The sequence below is a fragment of the Taudactylus pleione genome, unplaced genomic scaffold, assembly GCF_031769625.1.
Source record: "Taudactylus pleione unplaced genomic scaffold, aTauple2 ptg000170l, whole genome shotgun sequence".
Taxonomy (NCBI): domain Eukaryota; kingdom Metazoa; phylum Chordata; class Amphibia; order Anura; family Myobatrachidae; genus Taudactylus; species Taudactylus pleione.
In genome coordinates, this window is record NW_028284572.1 from 5,364,666 (window position 1) to 5,387,885 (window position 23,220).

General features: G+C 40.8%; 1 protein-coding gene across 1 annotated transcript in view; it reads right to left on the reverse strand.

The window, feature by feature from the left end:
• Positions 1 to 7,871: 7,871 nt before the first annotated feature.
• Positions 7,872 to 23,220, reverse strand: part of GLRB (glycine receptor beta) — a 118,397-nt gene continuing 103,048 nt past the window's right edge. Inside the window, exons 8-10 of the mRNA XM_088475314.1 lie at positions 22,089 to 22,241; positions 9,949 to 10,241; positions 7,872 to 8,784 (exon numbers count right to left, since the gene is read on the reverse strand). Of these exons, the coding sequence (XP_088331440.1) occupies positions 8,488 to 8,784; positions 9,949 to 10,241; positions 22,089 to 22,241 (743 nt within the window). The 3' untranslated portion in view covers positions 7,872 to 8,487. The remainder of the gene's footprint in view (positions 8,785 to 9,948; positions 10,242 to 22,088; positions 22,242 to 23,220) is intronic.

Below are 23,220 nucleotides of genomic sequence, written 5' to 3' on the forward strand. Positions count from 1 at the left end.
TTACCTTGGCAGGCTTGGTAGTTTGGCAATCCTTTGATAGCACTGTGGGGATTCCAGCCCAGATGGTGGATACTTTATCTGCAAAGAATTTTGCAAACTCATTGAATCTTGACTGATAATGCTGCAGGGACATCTATGGGCACTAGGGGGTGGAGGTAATGATATACTGTAGGGAGTGTAAATTGCTCCAGGGTGATCTATGGCTATGAATGTAATAGGAAAATGCTAAAAGGTGGTTACTTGGGCTGTTCTAGAGAATCCTTATACTTATTTATTAGCTTAAATACTGTTGCTGTGATGACTCACATCCGCAAGATCATCGCAGCTAATTGGACTGATCCCTATGAATCCATGACAAGGAAAGCTGAGGCCTGGGGTCCCCTTGTCATAAAGAGAACCAGACCCAGTCTGGGAAGCAATTAGCTGGAGCATCTATTGTGGTGGGGTTTGCAAAAACCAGTATTGCCCGTCTAAAAGAAACTACCAGCCTTGCAATGAAAACTATTAGGTCTCTTCCCAGCACCCATGGTTGTGGGTACTAGAGATATATTTTTTCTTTTTAGTAATAACACTACTTGTAGGAACACAGACAGTAATAGTAGGACAATTTACTTATATCCCAAATGTGTATCCTTTCTTACGCTTTTAGATCTGGATACATTAAGCACGCACCTGGACATAGATGGTGTAAAATTTATGTAGTATTTATTTTCCTTAATACAGAGAATACAGTGTGAGGGGATTAGGGAACTAAGGGCCTCATTCAGTAAGGATCGCTATTGCGATTGCAGCTTTGTAATGGCACAGTCTCACTGCAAAAATATGCTAATGATTGCAATCGCAATGCCGTCACAGCCAAACATAAGGACGCCCACACACATCTGTAGTCCTTAGCAAGTCTGCAAAACCATCGGTAACATCGAGTACCATCGCAGCCTCACGCACACAATTGCACAAGGTCAGACCTTACTCAGAAATTGCTAACCTCATCGCACGCAGTGAAAGTCCAAGCTGCACATGGCATCGCAGTGGCTAATTTATGCACGCCCCTGTAACGGCTTTCAAACGCACTGACGCCTGCATTTCACCACCACCCCTCATCACCACCCTAAAACGGTCACTTCCTGTCAATCACTCTGCGATGGGTCTGCGTAGTCACTGCGATCGCAGTCCAATCGTAGTGAGACCTTCGTGCATGTGCATTGCTATCCATACACATGTGCAACAATCACCCGACTGCGTGCGTAATCGCAGTTACGATCGGTAATGAATCAGCCCCATAGTGTTTACACTGATGAGTGTCTAATCACAATAGAGGGTAAACTGTGTTTTAGGCGAAAAGTATACAGGCCAGATATGATAAGATAAAAGATGGCTGTCTACAAAGGTCTGTTATAAATGACTTGTAGCTACTGTAAAGGAGTAAGAAATACATATTTTAATTACAAATCCACTTAATAAATTTGGGATGTACTTTGCATCTTACGAGCAAAGCTTCTAGTGTTACCATGACCACTAGCGTTTTTTGGTATTGCGCTGCCTTATTTATTTTTGGAATATTATTTGGAATAATTGATGCAGGAATAATTTATGTTTTATTGTAACTATGCCTGTAATGTTGGTGTCCACACAGCTCGTGGGCTTACACTGTGATTTAAAAAACAAAAATAAAACAATGATGCATTTTCTAGATGGACAATTAAAACAAAGTTAATAAGGAAATAAAAAGCAAACTACATGTAATCATGTTAATGCAAACAAATGGAAATTGTAAAGTCTAAAAAAAGAGAATAAAAAACAATTTATAAATTTTTTTGGGGATTCTACTTATTAAGGTTATCTGATATTCACCTCATTGATGGAATACATGACCAGCGCCACAGCAACATTTTTGTATGTGTATTAGCGCTCATACGCTCCGTCCTCTTTTGGACTTCGCTCTGCTCAGGTGAATGTGGGTGCAGGTGGCTGTGGAACTACACACGTTGTTGTGTATGTGGCAACTATGGTCACTGTGCCCTGTGCAATGCCTCAGCATTTAGCTTTAGGAATATATTACATAAAAATAGATCAATGAATCTCTTAATTGAACTAAAGTGGATTTGCGATCACATACATGCTATTGCAACATTATATTTTCTACAAATATCTTATTATTATGAGAAAAGTATAACATTGTCATTTAATCTAGTCATACTGTCTTTAGGTAGTAATAACTCAGTGTCTCTCTTTTTTTCCTGCTCATTTGAATACAAAATGTAATAAAATTAAACACTTTGTTAAAGCTTGAAAATTTCTGTCAAATCATTAAAAATTACTCAAGACTATAGTGTATTTGTCATATTAGCAACTGTAAATATAGCTGTGGCCTGTCTTATCAATTGACAACTAGAGGGCGCTAATGTACCGTGAGGAAATACAGTAGTTGTTAAAAATATAGTTATAAAATGGAACAGATTATATATATGTAAATATATACATACATACACAGTCTACATTTATTTATATATATATATATATATATATATATATATATATATATATATATTATATGCATCCCAGCCCTCAAATGTCTGGTTTTAAATAATTTAGTGAAAAATATATTAATGGGGATGTCAAGCCTACTTCTAGTTGTAGCATTTATTTGTTATGGACGGTTTGTTAATACAATTACATACTGTACAATGGAGCATCATTTTTACTTGCCGCTGCATGTTTAACCACTTTCTGACAAATACTAGTTACAAATTGCTTCCGCTGGCCAAACAGCGTTTGCACCCACCTGTCACTGCTCTCTTTCTGTATGACTGGCAGTCTATGTAGCACAAGGGTTTTAAATCAGAGAGAATAATGTTGCTAAAAGGGATAAAGGAACATCTTTAACAGTATGTATAAGAGTAAAGGGCATTTGCAGAATTGAATGCAACTCGGATTTGTGGACATAACTTGCATATTCAACAGAGCACATCCACCTGGAGCCGAGTGCGCATAACTACGACCGCTGCTGAGTCGTACACAAATTAGTTGCAATTCCACTTGCAGCTATAGAGACGTAACAGGGTGGTAATTGGCTAATTTCAGCAAGGGTGTTTGAAGGAACCACAGGCTATGCAGAGTAGTGCGTACACATAAGTATGCCTTTTTTCAGACATATCTTCTACATCAAGCTACAACTGTGTACAAATAATGATAATGGCTATGAAACCAAGCATATGCATGGGGGCGGTTTAACTACAGAAATACGGCAACTCAGCATATGTGCGAATATACACATTTAGTTCAATGCATGTAACGCTGGAGCAATTACGTCTGTATTACGTTCAACTTATTATTAGGCCTTTCAGGTCTAAACGGCAAAAATCAGATGTCATATTTTACCCAACAAAATCAGGGCTTATATTTGAAGCATCTACAGATGTACAGATGTGTCCTCACTAGTCTTTGCTGCAGTCGCGCCAAATAACCCCTCTTGGACCGCCTGGTCCTGAGACTCTGCTAGTGCAGACTCTGTGTGCGACTTAGTCTCTCAATCAGCATACGAAGTGCTATGATGCAACGGCCGCAGCTATTTTCTACACCAAGTTTGGTTTTTAGTCTCAGCTGCACACAGATATACAAGTGTCACTTATCAAATTAATCAGCACTGGTGCGTCCTGGTCACATCGCATTTTCAGCAAAAAAAGATACCCAACGCTAGCAGAGTTTCACGGGACCTGGTGGCCACTCACGCCGGGCATACCATGCTGAATGGCATATTGAGGCTAGATGAGCAAGGACACATCTGTATATCCATGAATTAACTAAATGTTATTTTCTGCCCTTGTTATCAAAACGGCTCATAAACATGCTTATAAGGCATGGGGCAGCACTCCCTCGTACATATATTGTACTATCCCAGTATTATTATATATTTTGGAAGATAAGAATATTACACCGACACCTATGATTAAATATAGCAGAAATCAAAAGATGGGCAGTCTTCTAGTACCTACTGTACATAAAGCTGTATTCCTCTAAGAGCCCACTTGATCTGCCTACAGAAAATCCTCCCACATGTAAAAACCCTTAATTTAAGTATCATTATCTATTAATATTCATTTAAATGAAGACCACGAATGGCAGCAGGGTCACACGCTGCTGCCCACAATCACTTTCCTATCAGAGATAAAAAATTAACATAGAAACTGTGGTAAAAAATTACCACACGCAGCCTCCCCCAGGACCCAGGCTAGTGGCAACTTATTAAAATATTTTTCTAGGTGTCAGTGCAGCAATAATATACAGCACTAGGTGGTGACTTTAATTATTCACACATCAACCTTTTAAAGCAAAAATATCTTCAGAAAAACACCATAAGTTCCATATTGCAGCCACTCTCTGTGTGGTGTACACCTATTTGCGGAGCGTGTCTTGCATTCTCAGGAACCAAGTGTAACTGGACTGTAACGGGGTGTTTTCATGTAGTCAAAGTTCAGAGCGGGCACATCGATGTAATTGTGAGCTATGCGGAGTTGGACAGAAGCTTAAATTGTTTTCAGGTGGCTTGTGCAAGTGTGTGTTGTTGTTAAACTCTGCATTAGCCCGCTATGTGCATTCGTTTTCCATTGCTCATGAGACTTCTTGAGCCGAGAATTGAATTTTTACGATAATTTTTAGTTCTACTGTACTTGTCTACCTCCCTAGTGTACAATAATCTCTGACACTGTAATCTTACTTCTTTCGAGTTATGATCTAATCCTGAATCACCAATAGTACCACCAACCTACACAGAATTGCTAATATGGCCCTCAAGCAGAGCTATAACTGACATGGTACTGTACGGTGACAAATGGTCTGACATCCCAACCATTAGTGCCTGAAAAATGATGACTGATGGACTGACTGTAGTAGGTATATTTCTGACCTTCAATCTAAAAAAAAGTTGTACAGTATGTAGAGACAGTGAGCCCTGAAATTACATCTGACATTTATCACAATATGTTGCAACTGTAACCACAAAATCTATAATATAATGGGATTAAATATCTAACAGTTGTGCACTAGGCCTCACTCGCCCCAGTGGCCTCCCTCCCCGCGGTGCCACCCAATGTGGGGAGGGACTCTGTGCGAGTGGCGCCGAAAAGGGGTCGTGGCCACGTGGCCCGAACCCCATTCCTATTACTTGGGGGGGAAGGATCGGGGTTCAGGAGGTCCCTGTGTGGAGTGCCGGCCAGCTTCCTCTGTGTCATGAGCCGAGTGCTACACTTAATGCTACAGCAGTCTGCACCTTGGTGTCATCGCCTCGGGGTGACACCCTTGTGTGGTCCGCACCCCCCTTGTGATGCCACTGACTCCCCCTTTCTATCACAGCTGCGGTGGTGGAACGTGGGGCAAAAGTAGAAAAGAAAGAGATGGGAGGGGAGCAGAGATAAAACAGTGACATAAAGGGGACAGAGATATGAGAGAGATAAGGAGGGTGGAATACAGAGATGAGAGATACAGAAAGGCAGATGGGGAAGGAAAGGCAGATGAGAGGGACAGATGGGAAGCTAAAATGGCACAGCCGGAGGAAAGATATAAGAGAGAGACGGGTGAGTGATGAGGGGGACAGACATGAGAAACGAGGGAGGGAGCAGAGATGAAAGACAGACATATGGGGAAGGAGGTACAGAGTTGAGAAAGAGACAGATGGGGTTGACACAGACCGAGGGAGGGAGAACAGATATGAGTGAGACACATATGGGGACAGATATGAGAAACGGAGTGGGAGAGAAAGAGAGGGATGAGGGATATAGAGAGAGAGACAGTTGTGGGTGGAGGGAGAGACAGGTGGTACGGAGATGACACAGATGGTGGGAGGGGAGACATAAATGTAAAAGTCAGAAAGATAGACAGATGGCTGGCAGATATGAAAGAGGAGGATTAGAGATGAGAGAGACAGATGGGGGAGGTGAGACGGAGATAAGCGAGAGACGGGAGAGAGAGGGCCAGAGCTGAAAAGCTTGCTCTCAGGTACATTACTTTGAGCACAGAAGTTTTTACCCATATATTTGTGAATGTCAAAACATGCCATTTTATCAACTTTTAGTCTTAGTGGATCTGTAATTCAACATCTACATTGTTAATTTTATTTTATTAATGTATATGCTTCATATAAAACAGTTTTCACATATATTTGACTACTGTTTCTATTAATGTGTATGCAATTAATATTTGTGACCTTTTCTAATATTTTCATTTGCCACGCTTATACTTTTATAATCCTTATTTGGCGTGTGCTCTGCACATGTTTGTAACCAGTGGAACCAGCCACATTATGTTTTTTTTAAATAGATCAGCCTATAGGGAACTAATAGAAATTATGTATCTTCCCAAGGATTCAATATAACAATTTTGGTATATGTGCTGATAAAAAATCATATTATTTATTAAAATTATTAATATATCTCTGCTATGCTCTAGGAAAATGTTATACTATTTATACAACTCCTTACTATCAGTGTTTTTTTCGACAAAATAGATTAATATAACAGCACACTTCTTTCATTAACCTCACAGAGGAAAGGGAGGGGGTGGGCAAATTTGTCTATTTACTGATTAACTCTCAAACGGGGGTATTCAATATGGGTGCGATAACATCGTTTTTGCGTTAATATCGCAGGTTTTACTTTTACACCGTATTCAATTTCATAGACTTATCGCAGTTTTGAAAAGTCTTTGATAAAAAACGGGGATAAGATTTCACCATTGAATAGGTGTCGAAAAAAAGTGCAGAATTGGGGTTTAGGGGTGCAGGCTTAAAAAAAATAGCCTGCACCCCTGGGAATGACATTTAAAAAAGAACTGTGTCAAAAAAGTTTTAAAAAAAAATAGGGACACCCCAAAAAATTAATTTAAAAATTGGGGTGAAAAAAAAAAAATGGGAAAAAATTGTTTAACAATACGGAAATAGGTTCAGGGCTATTCTGCAAGTATGTGGCAGATGTTTTCTAGAATAGAATTATAGCGGCAGGTGCACAAATGCAGAATTTTTAAAAACTTACTTTAGGGACATAAAAATATGCTAGTACCCATTTTCATGTACCCCAAATTTGATGGGACCACTTAAAAAAACGAAAAAAATAACCTAAGTGCTCTTCTGCATCACTTCTTCAATGTCGGAAAAAAACACCTGCTGCGGCTATTTAAATCCCCGACTTTCAATTAAAGGCTAAAACGGGGGTACCCATAGTGTTCCCCCATGTTTTTACTACTTTAGGGGGGTCTTACAATTTTTTTAAGGAAAAATTCGTAACTTTACGCAAATCCAACTTCGGAGTTTCCCGTTTTCGTTAATTTTATATTGAATATGGGTATAAGCGGGAGTGCGCCCGATACTTTAACGCAGGTAAAAACTCCGATATGAAACGTTAACTTCGACAGTGAAGTTAACGTTTCATATTGAATACCCCTCTTAGGCTTGGTTTTAATAACAATACATTAAGGGCAGAAAATAGTTTTGTTTACAGTGTCACTGATTAAATAACGTTTGTATTCCAGGTTGGAAACAGACAAGGAGTAATAGAAGACTTCATAACAATGTTAGCTCTTAAACTAAATCTTAGTGGTGGCAGAAATTTGTGTTTATTAGTGAATTTGAAATATCATTTTGTGGGATTTTAGTTAGTTTAGTTTTCAATAACCCTTTCACATACACGTGTCGCATGCTTTGATGGGTTCGGTCATGACATCCTGTAAACATTTTAATGCTCTGTTTTGGTATCATTTGGTTCTTACATCACCCACTTTTGACAGTATCAAACATTTAAATATACATAATTTTTGGCACAATGATGCTTACAAATTAGTAATGTTCTTTGTTAAGCTTATGATACATATCAGCTGAGGCACAATTGATTTACAGTTTTTAATATGTATTTTTTTACACATTAGCTTTAGCTCACGCAGAGGATACAGCGCAGTTTCTTAAATAGTTAATTTTACAAAAAATAGTCTTTGATCATGTATCTTACACATTGACAGGGGCTAACTTTTAATTATGAATTCAATATATATATATTTATGTTTTGAATAACTGTACATTTTTGTCTGGACACAATGCTATCCAAACTTATATAATATATTTTCATTTGAAAATAATAAGGATTGACCTTTAAATACTACATATATGGAACTATGATTTGAATGACGCTCAACGTGCACAAAGTTGTTCTGGAAGCATTTCATAACTTTTCATAATAAAACAGTAGATGTTTGAGGATTTTATGTATGCATTACTCATAACTGTGGTTATAGCAGAAAGTTTACCTTACACTTATATACATCATTTTAAGCACAGACATTGCAGTGTCATGCTTCCATTTAAAAAAGCCAATTTTCATTACAATTGCATGGCATCTACAATGTAAGATATTGCTTTGCAAATGTAGACAAGATCACAGGTTGGCTGCAAGGAGTGTAAGAGTAATGGTGGCTTATCTTGTGAACTCAAAGTAAAAACTAGAGTTATCATAAATAGACCAGCCAATATATAACGTTAAAGAACAAGAAGCAGAAAGGAAACAACGCCCTTGAGTAAAGGTCAATTCGTTTGGCTTCTGATGGAATGACCGGCTTGGCAGGAGGTGGCTTTTTATTGTTCTTTATTTGTGATTTTCCTAGACCATTGTTGACTTCTATTGGTTTTCCATAACAATCATAATTGGACAATTCAAAATCTCTGGGCAAGCTTCCGACAATGCTGAAGTCATTGGATCTCAGATCGGATTTAGATGTGCAGACTTTTTTGCATCTGGTTTCTGCAACCTGGGAATAACAAATATCTGAATTATTAATCTAAAAATGTATGAAATAAACATTAAGTAGCGAAAGTTAGATAGATAGCAACAGGAAATAAAGACTGCACTTTCTTTCATTCATAAAAAAGCCTCCAGGTACGCTGATAATATTCAGATTACAAAGAGATTATGTGCATTATGCAAATGGATGTTGGCAGGAACAAATAGGTACAATCATATTAACTGTATCTAGAATTTATTTTCATGCAAATGGAATACAAATAAAAGGACATTTGTCACAGAACACAATATATTTCACATTCCTCATTTTTACAAAGAGAAAGGATTACGAAATTAATATTTTTAATGACAATTGTAAGCTATAAAGAAGAAACGTACAAATTAATTGCAGATGAGAACCACAAGCATATATAAATGACTATACCATATATTTTCTGTCATCCCTGTTGACATGCAACTATCTAAAAACCGTGAAATAACAGAGAAAATCTTCTTCAAATTTCTCCCGAAACTGCTAACTTCCAGGGCAGTGTGTGTCCATTTATTCTAATTCTTCATTTTCTTTGTACATTGTTTTGATCCTGTGCCTTGCTAAAAACACTTTATATGTTTGAAAGCTTCCATCATATACACCCTCTATGTACCTTCTTTGCTCCAAGCTATATACAGTATACTGTATAATAAGGACATCTACTCTTTTCTGGCAAGCTTGGTGAAGTAGACCATACACCATTTCAGCAGCACTTCCTTACACAATCTCATACAACATTCTATTTACTATACCTACTCAGTATAGTTATATATTCCCTTTCACAAAGTGCTAAACATACAGAAAAACAATACATATTTATATTTACTTTATTTAAAGATATTTAATTATGCTTGATCACTGACTGTTGTAGTTTGTCAATTATAATTTGGTAGATTAAGGAGATGATTGATAAAACCATTACTTCTATAATGCACTTTGTTTATAATGTGACTTTTTTATAACAGGCGCTTACAGTGTTGGAAGTAACGAAAACCTTGTTTTATTTCTCTTTGAAACAAAGAGTTCAAATTTAGTCATACTTATTTTTTTTGCAATGAACAGCAAATTAAGGTAACCATTTTACTACTTTATATGGAACTGATGTAAATAATGGAATTGAGGTACAAGGTGAATACATACCTGTAATGTGCTGATGTGGACAGGTGTACCAGTCCCATTGACTGTATTCTTTTTTGCTGCATTGGGCCCTTTTCCTTCTGCTTGCTCAGCCTTGGCGATTTTGTCTTTCTCCGCTTCGATTCTCTTTGGGCTGTTCAGGAACACCTGGACTACAGCATACTCGACAAGGGAGGCAAAGCCAAAAAGAAGGCAAGTGATCAGCCACACATCAATGGCTTTCACATAGGACACCTTCGGCAACTCCTGTGCCAGGGTGGTGCATTCAGACGCCAAGCTCAAAACTGAAAAAATACCTACGGAAACAAGTACAGCCCAGCTGTCATGGAATGGTAGTATGACTGCAGACAAACAACTTACATTTCTCAACTGATTTTGTGTTACAGTTCATTATGTTACAGCTACGGTTGAGAAGAGTACACATGCAGTATACACTCTACCTTCTGCTTAGGAAGTGAATGGTATGAGCCAAAAATACTTCTGAATCTTGTTACCAGTGCTGTAATAAGTATCTCATGTGCCTCAAATCGCAATCGGCTCATTTATGAACAATTTATTTATGTGCAAATATGCTGATTTGAACATCTAACGCAAACACATGAAACATTATTTTTGGTAAGAAAAAATCTTTTATGGGAATTATGGGTTTTAATAGAAATGTGCATTATGGAAACAGTAAAAACAAAGTCCTGCCTGCTGTTACTTTGAGACCATTATTTATTATATATGCTTTAAATATCCCATGAGTGTTAGGTGATATCTAGACTAGTTTTTGTTACATATATCATTACCATAAATTTTATATGATTATTATATTTGTAAACTTGTGCATATAAATGTAAGTTCCTCTATACTGTTCGTAAGAAAGATATAAAAAGAATGTTACTGAGAGTATAGGCCAAGATCTGGTATTTTCCACCTAAAAGAATATGTAAAAATCATGCGGTTAAACATAAGAAAAAAGTTCATCTTCTCCCGCTAAGCACCCAAAATATCCTGTAATAAACGGACCTTTTGTAAAACCTCTCATCCCTTTCATATATTTCATCCTGCCAAATTAAGTCTGGAAGAAACTAGGTTCTATGCAGTTGCTGATATGTTCATTACTACATCTAACACATAAATACATACACACCCACTATCCACCAGTGAGTAGTCCGCTTCCATAAAAAGTTAAACCAACAAGGTTACAAAATACGATAGGTGGCCCTATTATGGTGTGACCAGCCTAGGTGACACAGTTTGCTGCTGGGTGCCAATATTAAAGGAGCACCCCACAGTCATTGTGTCCCTGCTTTAGCAATCACCAGTTTAGGCAAATACATGGGTGCTAATTATGGATTTTGTAAGGGAGGGCACATATTTTTCACTGCTTTTTTAATTTCATGATTTTAAAAAACACTGTAGATACAGCAGCCATTATCACGATCAAGTTGATGATGATGATTGCAAATTTTTGATTCTGGCTGCGTCTATACTTTCTATTTTGATTTGCTGAGATAAGTTCAATACAAAATACACATCTAATGCAATCATTTTGCATCCGCAGATTCAGAATCCAAAACTGTTGCCTAGTCTTTTTCAGGCTGCTGACTTGTAAGCTTTGTAATTGCTAATTCCGGCATACCATATTCTCAGAGCATATAGTAAGATATAATTTTTGGTCCCAAAACTGGGTAAAAAAAAAGTATCCCTGCTCTTTATGATCTGGAGTCAGTCGTGTCCAAAACAATGATGTTGTAACATGCAAGCCAGCATCCAATACGATAATACATTGATAAATACTAGTTCAGATCCTTTATTAACATTTGAAAAGTTGTTTTAAAAAAATGGCACTGTGTTTTTAGTTCTATGCGGAATGAGGGTTGTTTGTCCAAAATTTAATACAATGATAATTATTTATTTAGTGAGCTGTAAATGTAGATGACTTATTCTATATATTCTTCCACTATATTGGTTAAAATATGCTTGGCCTTCCATAACATTGAAGTTGGACAGGATTGATCTAGTGTTCAGTCAGAAATATTTCTACTGTATTATGCTTTGTAGAATAATGCAAAAAGTTATCTGACAAACACAATGGATAGAAAAACACATCAATGTAAACATCGAAAAGAAAGAGTGAAATTAGAATTTATATGTAATTAAAAAAAACAAATGCAGTGAAGTTATAATACAGTTCTTACAATTTTCTGCCACTCCTTAATGACTGGTGATGATCATGTGATGAAGGATTTCCCTGCAGTGTGATGTCTCATATTGACAGAACTTATGTCAAACACACAGATGAAAATGTTTTACAATGCGAATGATCTGAGAATGAAAAACGATGTCAGCACAGATGAATTACAGAATTACCAATAACATTCAATTATGATATACATACATGTGTGTGCATATATATATATATATATATATATATATATACACACAGTCAGGTCCATAAATATTGGGACATTGACAGAATTTTCAGATTTTGGCCTCTATTCACCACCACAATGGCTTTGAAATGAAACAAACAAGATGTGATTTAACTGCAGACTTTCAGATTTAATTTCAGGGTAATTACATCAAAATCAGGTGAACGGTGTAGGAATTACAACGGTTTCTATATGTGCCCCCCACTTTTTAAGGGGCCAAAAGTAATGAGACTATCAACTCAAAAGCTATTTCATGGACAGGTGTGGGCTATTCCATCATTATTTCATTATCAATTAAGCAGGTAAAAGGTCTGATTCTAGGTGTGACATCTGCATTTGGAATCAGTTGCTGTCGACTCTCAATATGAGATCCAAAGAGTTGTGACTATCAGTGAAGCAAGCCATCATTAGGCTGAAAAATCAAAACAAACCCATCAGAGAGATAGCAAAAACATTAGGTGTGGCCAAATCAACTGTTTGAAACATTCTTAAAAAGAAAGAACGCACCTGAGAGCTCAGCAACACCAAAAGACCCGGACGACCATGGAAAACAACTGTGGTGGATGACAGAAGAATTATTTCCCTGGTGAAGAAAAACCCCTTCACAACAGTTGGCCAAATCAAGAACACTCTCCAGGAGGTAGGTGTATATGTGTCAAAGTCAACAATCAAGAGAAGACTTCACAAGAGTGAATATAGAGGGTTCACCACAAGATGTAAACCATTGGTGAGCCTCAAAAACAGGAAGACCAGATTAGAGTTTGCCAAACAACATCTAAAAAAGCCATTACAGTTCTGGAACAACATCCTATGGACAGATGAGACAAAGATCAACTTGTACCAGAGTGATGGGAAGAGAAGAGAAGGAAAGGAACTGCTCATGATCCAAAACATACCACCTCATCAGTGAAGCATGGTGGTGCTAGTGTAATGGTGTGGGCATGTATGGCTGCCAATGGAACTGGTTCCCTTGTATTTATTGATGATGTGACTGCTGACAAAAGCAGCAGAATGAATTCTGAAGTGTTTCGGGCAATATTGTATGCTCATATTCAGTCAAATGCTTCAGAACTCATTGGATGGCGCTTCACAGTGCAGATGGACAATGACCCGAAGCATACTACAAAAGCAACCAAAGAGTTTTTTAAGGCTAAAAAGTGGAATGTTATGTAATGGCCAAGTCAATCCCCTGACCTGAATCCGATTGAGCATGTATTTCACTTGATGAAGACAAAACTGAAGAGAAAATGCCCCAGGAACAAGCAGGAACTGAAGACATTTGCAGTAGAGGCCTGGCAGAGCATCACCAGGGATGAAACTCAGCGTCTGGTGATGTCTACCGTATGTGTTCCAGACTTCAGGCTGTAATTGCCTGCAAAGGATTTGCAACAAAGTATTAAAAAGTGAAAGTTAGATTTATGATTCTTTAGTTTGTCCCATTACTTTTGGCCCCTTAAAAAGTGGGAGGCACATATAGAAACCGTTGTAATTCCTACACCGTTCACCTGATTTGGATGTAATTACCCTCAAATTAAGTCTGAAAGTCTGCAGTTAAAGCACATCTTGTTTGTTTAATTTCAAAGCCATCGTGGTGGTGAATAGAGGCCAAAATATGAAAATCCTGTCAATGTCCCAATATTTATGCACCTGAGTGTATATATATATATATATATATATATATACACACACACATATATACATACATATACAGTACTGTGCAAAGATCTGTGGTTAGTTTTCCAAGATGTTTGGAACAACCTCCCTGCCGAGTTCCTTCAAAAGCTGTGTGCAAGTGTACCTAGAAGAATTGATGCTGTTTTGAAGTCACATCGAATATTGATTTGATTTAGATTTCTTTACTGTTCATTCACTTTGCATTTTGTTAATTGATAAAAATAAACTATTTATACTTCTATTTTTGAAAGCATTCTTGCTTTGCAGCATTTTTCCACACCTGCCTAAAACATTTGCACAGTATTGTATATACACTGTGCAAAAAGTCATGGGACAGCAGTATATAAAGGTAATGGTAGGTGGCGTCACCATACTGTGGAAATGCCCTGACCTGCATTAGTTGAATCTGACATCTCGTGAGTCAGTTTGAACACCGGCTAGGCTGCTCATGGCAAGGTAACGTGAATTATCAGAGTTTGAACATGGCATGATAGTGGGTGCACGACTGATGGGACATTCTATTTCCGAAGTTGTGTGGATACATTCCTCATTCTACTTATCACACGTATACTGGGGATACCTCATGGAAGCCATTAGAATCCACCGTGGACAGCACAGTGGCCAACCACGGGTGCTTAATGATCGTGACCAGCAGCGTCTGGCCAGAATTGTCCATGGAAACAGACAAGTTCAAATCACATCCACATTCAATGCAGGAGGTACCAGATGCATATCCAGAAAATCAGTGCAGCGTTCTTTAGCTTCTATGGGATATGGGAGCAGAAGATCAACCACAGTTCCCCTGTTAACACTACGACACTGGGCACAGCACCTAACCAGGGCTTGTGATGTTGCTATTTGGGCCCTGGCAACATGTGGCATGGTCCCTATGAGTCAGGGCTCCAGATGTTTCAGGCTGATGGCAGGGTTCGTGTGTGGCACAGATCCCATGAGGCCATGGACCCAGTTGCACTGTGCAGGCTTGTGCTAGTTCCATAATGGTGTGGATTTGTTCATGTGGCATGGGTCGCATCCGCTGGTCCGCCTGAACACGTCATTGACTGCTAACTGCTATGTTGCACTGATTAATGAATGGTGTGACCACCACGTTCGCCTGCCATGAACCCAATCGAGCATTTATAGGATGTGGTGGAGAGGTCCATTCACGCCCAAGATCCTGCACGTACAAATATCAGGGAACCGAGGGAAGCTATCCAGGACTGCATGGATCAACATCTCTCCGGAGGTCTTCCGTCCACTTGTGGAATCGAAGCCACGTCAAGTTGCTGCACCTCGCTGGGCTAGAGGGGGTCCTACACGATACTAGGCATCTATCCCATGACTTTTGGCACTTCAATGTGTATATATATATATATATATATAGGAAGTATTGAAATCAGCACCCCAATATATATCCTTAAATGCAGGTAAATGCATTCCATTAGCCTTTCGGCTTCAGTTATGCTAGCTTAATTACAATGGCTTGTATAACAAAAGTCTTCCATATTCACAAAAAGTAGAAGGGCAGTATTCAACTTAAATGTCTTTGTTTAATATCTTCACCACCCAGTGCATACATAGTTATAACATAGCAGCTTTGCAACAAGCCAACATACCCCATAGGTCCGTAGCAGAATGTCAGTTGGCAGAAACTGAAATATGAACACATATGTGTCTGGCGACTTTGGCCCCCTGCCAAACTGTTCAGAGACATACAACAATATGGTCGAGTGCCGTGGATTGAGCCTGTCGTATATATATATATATATGTATATATATATATATAATACACAAGGGAAGTTTATAGGCTACAGAGTAAACTGAACTGTTCCTAAACTGTTCTGGATGGTTCTAATCGGTTCTTATTGAGTATTTGTTTGCATTTTTAATAATGTTTTGCCAATCATGCGCCTACGAACATTTTAATCTGAATGCCTTAGTAAACTAACATGTAGTTATTAATTTAAAACATGTTTCCAAACATGGTGATATGACAATTGATGTCATGTGACTTTGTGTGTTGATCAGACTACAATCGCATATGATCGGATGCCACAGTCATATTCTGACAGCACTAACAGGTCTAATGTGATCCTGCTACGCAGCCCAAGCACCGCAATCCTCAGAATTTCATCACCAACGTGTGTGATCAAATTGGAAAGTGTCCCTGTTATTTGGCCTTGCAACCTATTGTTCTCTGGTGGAGAGACTATCCCTAATTGTGATACACAAACTAATACATCATTTATTGACTAAATATACTTTTCAAAATAATGGGATTTTGGTACCTACCGGTAAATCCTTTTCTCTGATTGCACAGGGGACACTGGAGGTGCTTACGCTGGGGTATAGAGGCGTGGATAACTGGAGCCGGCACTTTAAATAATTTAGAAGTGTGAAGCTCCTCCCCCTCTATGCCCCATCAGCCCTCAGTTTAGAAAATGAAGACCGAGAGGAGATGGAGAACAAGCGGAGTAAAAAGGGAGAGAACACACAATAATCAAAACATACAACATATGGAACAAACCGAACAGGCAGGCTAAGAGCGCAGAGGTGGGCGTCCAGTGTCCCCTGTGGAATCAGAGAAAAGGATTTACCGGTAGGTACCAAAATCCCATTTTCTCTTTCATCCACTAGGGGACACTGGAGGTGCTTACGCTGGGGACGTCCCAAAGTTTTCCCCACGGGCGGGAGCGTTCTGCTGGGCCTGCAGAACAAGACGGCCAAAACGGGATGCCGAAACCGCGAACGTATTAAAATTTGTAAAACTTGACAAACGTGTGCACAGAAGACCAAGTGGCCGCACGGCACAACTGTGACATGGAGGCTCCCCTACCAGCCGCCAGGACGCATCCACAGAACGTGTGGAATCAGCCGAAATGAACGAAGGCTTATGTCTGGCACCAACATAAGCCTGATGAATAGTCAGTCGGATCCAACGTGCCAAAGTCTGCTTAGACGCTGGCCAACCCCTTCGAACCGCATCATAGAGGACAAAAAGTGACTCAGACTTACGGAGGGAAGCAGTCCTGTCAACATAGATGCGGAAAGCTCTAACCACATCCAAGGTAGAAGAACCACCCGAGTCCTCCACCAAAGACGGTACCACAATAGGCTGATTAATATGAAAAGCCGAAACTACCTTGGGAAGGAAGGCGGCTACCGTCCGGAGTTCCGCCCTATCAGCATGAAACACAAGGTAAGGTGGCTTATAGGACAGAGCAACCAATTCCGAAACTCTACGAGCCGAAGCTAGAGCCAAGAGAAGGACCGTCTACCAAGATAAGTACTTAATATCAACCTCTTCCAAAGGTTCAAACATGGACGACTGAAGAAACAAAAGCACCAAGTTCAAGTCCCAGGGAGCAATCGGAGGCACAAAAGGAAGCAGCACCCGCAAGACCCCCTGAAGAATCGTCTGCACCTCAGGAATGAGGGCCAATTTCCGTTGAAAGAAAATGGAAAGGCAGAAACCTGCACTTTTAAAGTTCCAAGCCGAAGGCCAGAATCCAGACCCGTCTGAAGAAAAAGCAGAAACCGGGACAACCGAAAAGTCCTAGATGGAAGATCCTGACTGGAACACAACGAGATATAAGAACGCCAGATGCGATGATAATGCGCAGCCGAAACTGGTTTCCTGGCGCGTAGCATGGTGGGAATGACAGAGTCTGGGATTCCTCTGCGTCTTAAGATATCGGTTTCAAGAGCCACCCCGTTAAACGTAGTTGCGATAGGTTGGGGTGTACTACTACTAAAGGACCTTGCTGTAGCAGATCTGGGCACAGAGGAAGGGGCCACGGATCGTCTGACAATAGGGACCGAAGATCCGCGAACCAACTCCTCCGAGGCCAGTTCGGAGCCACGAGAATGACAGAGGCTGACTCGTGTTTTATCCTTTTTAGTAGTCGAGGAAGAAGTGGAATCGGAGGAAAGAGGTAAACCAAGTCGTAGTTCCATGGAACTGTCAGAGCGTCTACTGCCACTGCCTGCGGATCTCGAGTTCTTGACACGTATACCGGGAGCTGACGATTCAATCGTGACGCCATGAGGTCCACCTGAGGACATCCCCATCGACGTATCAGCGCGTTGAACACGTCTGGATGAAGCATCCATTCCCCGGGGTGGATATCTTGTCGGCTTAGGTAATCTGCTTCCCAGTTGTCCACACCCGGGATGAATACCGCCGACAGGATTACTGACTGGCTCTCGGCCCACCTGAGAATCTGAGTTACTTCTCGCATGGCCATGCGACTCCGAGTCCCTCCTTGGCGGTTGATGTACGCGACGGCCGTCGCGTTGTCGGACTGAACTCTTACCGGACGAGTTCTTAGAAACTCTGTTGCTTCTATCAGAGCATTGTAGATCGCTCTGAGTTGAAACACATTTATGGGCCACTTTTGTTCTAGAGGGGACCATCGACCCTGTAAATGATAATCGAGGACTACAGCACCCCATCCTCGAAGGCTGGCATCCGTTGTTACGATGAACCAGTCCCACACTCCGAATCTCTGGCCCGCAAGAAGATTGTTGGATTGTGTCCACCAGAGAAGGGCCACTCTGGTAGCTGGGCTCAGACGGATCTGGCGATGTAGGAGCAGATGAGACTCTGACCCCTGTGTTAGTAGGTCCAGCTGAAACACCCTGGAGTGGAACCGCCTGAACTGTAATGCCTCGAAGGCCGCTACCATCTTCCCCAGGAGACGCAGACAAAGAAGGAGGGACACCCTCTTTAGTCTGAGGACCAGCTGAACTAACAACCGGATATCCCGGGCCTTGTCTACTGGAAGGAAGATCCTCTCTGATGCCGTATCTAAGAACATACACAGAAACAGGAGCTTCTGGGATGAATTGAGATTTGATTTCTTGAAGTTTATTATCCAACCGTGTTGGATTAGAGTCTGATATGTCAGTAAGGCATGACTTGTAAGAAGAGATACCGACTGCGCCTTCTGTAACAGGTCATCCAAATAAGGGATTATGTTCACTCCCGATGACCGAAGGAGAGCAATCATGACTGACATGAGTTTGGTAAAGATGCGGGGAGCCGAGGATAACCCGAACGGCAATGCCCGAAACTGATAATGATCCTTCAATATGGCGAAACGCAGAAAGGCTTGGTGTGGTTCCCAAATGGGAACGTGGAGATAAGCATCCTTGATATCCATGGATAATAGGAACTCTCCTGGTTCCAAGCTCGCAATAACGGACTGCAGAGACTCCATTTTGAACCGATACATCTTCAGATACAGGTTCAATGACTTGAGGTTCAAGATGGGCCTGACCGATCCATCCGGTTTGGGTACTACAAACAGGTTTGAGTAAAACCCCATACCTCGTTGATGTTCTGGAACTGGGACTAGCACAGATGATACTACTAGAGACTGGATAGCCTCCTGTAGAACCCTGGCCTTGTCTGCAGGTATGGGCAGACATGTAGTGAAGAACCGAGGTGGAGGGGGGGACCTCGAACTCTATTCGGTACCCCAGGGAAATTAGTCTGCGGATCCACGGCTCTGGAGATGTCTGGTTCCAAACTTGTTGAAATCTTTGCAGGCGGCCTCCCACTGTAGGTGGTCCCAGGTGGGACGGAAGACCGTCATGCCACCTGTTTATCAGCTGGCTTAGGCTCCTGTCTACGTGCAACCGAATGTGGGCGACCTCTACCTCTGCCGCCTCTTGCTTGGGAGGAAGCACCTCTGGCTCTACCACGAAAGGAATGTGGCGCACGAAAGGAATGAAAGGAAGGTCCAGTATAAGATTGTCTGGGAGCCGGTGAAGGAAGACTTATCCCCCGTGGCCTGGCATATCCATTTGTCTAATTCCGGGCCAAACAGCATGTCGCCATTGAATGGTAAACCCTCCACCGCACGCTTGGATTCTGCGTCCGCATGCCAGGCGCGCAACCAGAGGGCTCTGCGGCCGGAAATAGCAGAAGCAGATATGCGAGCACTAATCTGACTGATACCTTTTGACGCTTCTCCTAGGAAAACTGCAGACTCGCGGATGTGTTCAGCTAGTAAGCGTAACTCTGCTCTAGAAGTACCAGAGTCCAAACCTGTAATCAACTGGTCAGCCCAGCAAACCACCGCTTTGTTAACCCAAGCAGTAACAAGGGTGGGCCTAAGTTGAGCACCCGCTGCGGTATAAATAGATCTTAGCGTTGTCTCCAATTTACGATCCGAAGGATCTTTTAGTACTGTAGCTCCCGGTACTGGGAGTGCTGTTTTTTAAGAAAGACGGGAGACGGACGCATCTACTGGAGGGGGTGTTTCCCACTTCTCCATCATGGATGATGGAAAAGGGTAGCTAGATGGAAACCGGCGCAGAATTTGGAACCGTTTATCCGGTTGCTTCCAGGCCACTGAGAGCTGCTGTTGAAGGTGCAGTGAGAACGGAAAAACCGCCGAACTGCAGGAATAATATCCTCAGGTAAGTTAAGGATTTTTCTGACCGCCAAAATTAAAGATTCCCGGGAGAAGTGGACTCTAACTCTAGAGGGGTATCCTCCTGTAATGCTTCCTCCAATTCCCTTTCCTCAGTATCCTCCGTAGCGAGGAATTCCTCGTCAGACTCTTCTGACTGGAGAATAGCCGATAAAGGACGCTTTTGTGTCGGTCCTTGTAAGGAAGTGGAGGGAGCGGACACAGCTGTACCCATTACCTGTACCGGGGTGTCTAGAGACTTGGTTAGCCCAGCAACCCAGGGAGGCTGAGACTTGCGTGCCTCAGCTAACTCAGACGTTAAGTCCGTCATTACTCCTACCATGTCAGCGGCCCATGTAGGCGCAGGTGAGGCAGTATTAGCCACAGGTGGATCAATTGCTATACAAGCATCACATAACGTGGACCCAGCCGCATGCGGCTTGGATAGTTTGTTGTTACACCTAGAACAAACAAACATCTTTTGAGACGCTTTTGTTCTGTTTGACATGGATACACGCAGTCACCACACACAGAGGGACAGAGTATATACAGAAGTAAAGAAAAAACAGAAGGCTGGCTTGGGACACAGAGGAGGAGCACATCCCACTCCTTTCCCACAGATCAGATTCCCAGCACCCCCAGTGTATTATGCACAGCCTCCGCTTAACTTGTAGCTGCTGTAGCCAGGAATGGGGAGCCAAAGAATCCAGCCTTCAGTTCTGCTGCACTTCTCCTGTATAGAGAGATGCAGGCAGTTAAGAGTTAATAAACGGCAGCCACGCTGTTATCTACAGCCGCTTGCCGAATATAGAGAGAGCCTGCGTTAATTAGGCCCCGCCCCCTTCTTCATTCCCTAAGGGCTCCAATATGGCCGTTATGTCCATCCCCCCCCTCCCCTCCGCGATTCTTGTGTGAAGACCTGCTGTGGCGGTAAGGAGCTGTCAGGAGCTCTTGTAATGAGCCCTGTGCACTCCTTCCTGGTGTTTGCTAAAACACCAGGGCGCCAGGACCCGGACCCCACCTTTTAGATAGGTGGCGAAGGATACCTATAGGTGTGTAAAAGATATTTAAAATAAAATAAAATAAATGTATTTGCTGGAGCACAGCATAATGTGACCAGCTCCTAGAGGCACATTTTCTAAACTGAGGGCTGATGGGGCATAGAGGGGGAGGAGCTTCACACTTCTAAACTATTTAAAGTGCCGGCTCCAGTTATCCACGCCTCTATACCCCAGCGTAAGCACCTCCAGTGTCCCCTAGTGGATGAAAGAGAAAATATGTATTTTGTGTTTCAGTATATCACATATTTAAAATATGCAGCCTAACTACAATGCTTCAATTGTAAGTAGACCAAACGTAACTAGACCATTTCTCAGCTTTCCAATTAACAGAAAGAAAATGATTTTCACAGTGTAAGGTTTTATCTCAGAACATATTGTTCTTTTTATTTAAACAGATTTAACAATATGAGATGCTATTTGTGCTGCCAATAACCGGAGACTTGAGCACTGACTGAGGATGAGCCAGATGAAGCAATGATAATGAAGCAACTAAAGCAGCCATAAACCTTCTAATTCACAGTTACAAAGAATGCTTGATTTTTATACTTATTTTCAATATAGATTACCTAGTGGTACTCTGGCAGCGCTGGCATCAGGGTTAATCCAAAAAGAAAGCCAGGAGAGGACGACAATAAGCAGAGTGGGAGCGTAGACACCCATCATGTAGAATCCAACTTGTCTTCTCAAGGTGAAGATAACCTCAACACAGGTGTAATAACCTTCATAAAAGGGACACATGCTCATCACACTACAGTCATTGTCTTGCAATAATTATTGTTATAGAATAAGTACTGTGACATTAAGGGGTAGATGTACTAAACCTTGGAGAGAGATAAAGTGGAGAGATATAAAGTACAAACCAATCAGCTCCTAACTGTAAATTTTCAAACGCAGCCTGTAAAGCGACAGTTAGGAGCTGATTGGTTAGTACTTTATGTCTCTCCACTTTATCTCTATCCAAGGTTTAGTACATATAACCCTTAAACAGAAATGTTGGATAAAAATGTAATTTAAGTTAAATAAAAATAAATGCAGTCTGGTTAATCAGAATTGTAAAGTGTGATTTATACAGACTGCCCTGTCACATTTACCCTGGAAAACAAATCTATAAATATCTGTAATCTTGCATTTCCTTCTTCTGACCACCACATACAGCACAATCCCAATCAGTCTTACTTCACTCCTTACTACAGACAACATTCTCTGGGAAACTGTAACTTGGCTCCTAAGTGAACTAATTAAAAAAAACAAAATAAAACAAACAATTCAGACATAGGTCGCAGTCTATGTCATCAAAAATACTGATGTATGATAAGTAAGCTCCAATGGACAGGAACATGGGGGTTTATTTACAATTGAGTTTATGCCCAAAATTTAAAAGGGTAATGATTTTACTAGCAAAACAAGTCTAGTAGAAGCATTGCCCTTTTAAATTTCGGAAATAAGGACAATCCAAAGCACCGGATTTTAGATCCCGATGCTTAGTAAATAAACCCCATGGTGTATAGAATGGTATTAAACTGTAAGTACTAACTTGCAGACTATTATTCTGAATATATCCTGTAATAGTCACAGGCAAACAGAAAACATTTGGACAGGAAAACAAAAATTAGCTGCATGTTAGCATTTGTCCATTTCAAAAGACAAAGTTATGTGGTTCTCACTCTAAATAAGTTTTGATATTTAGTATATCAATGC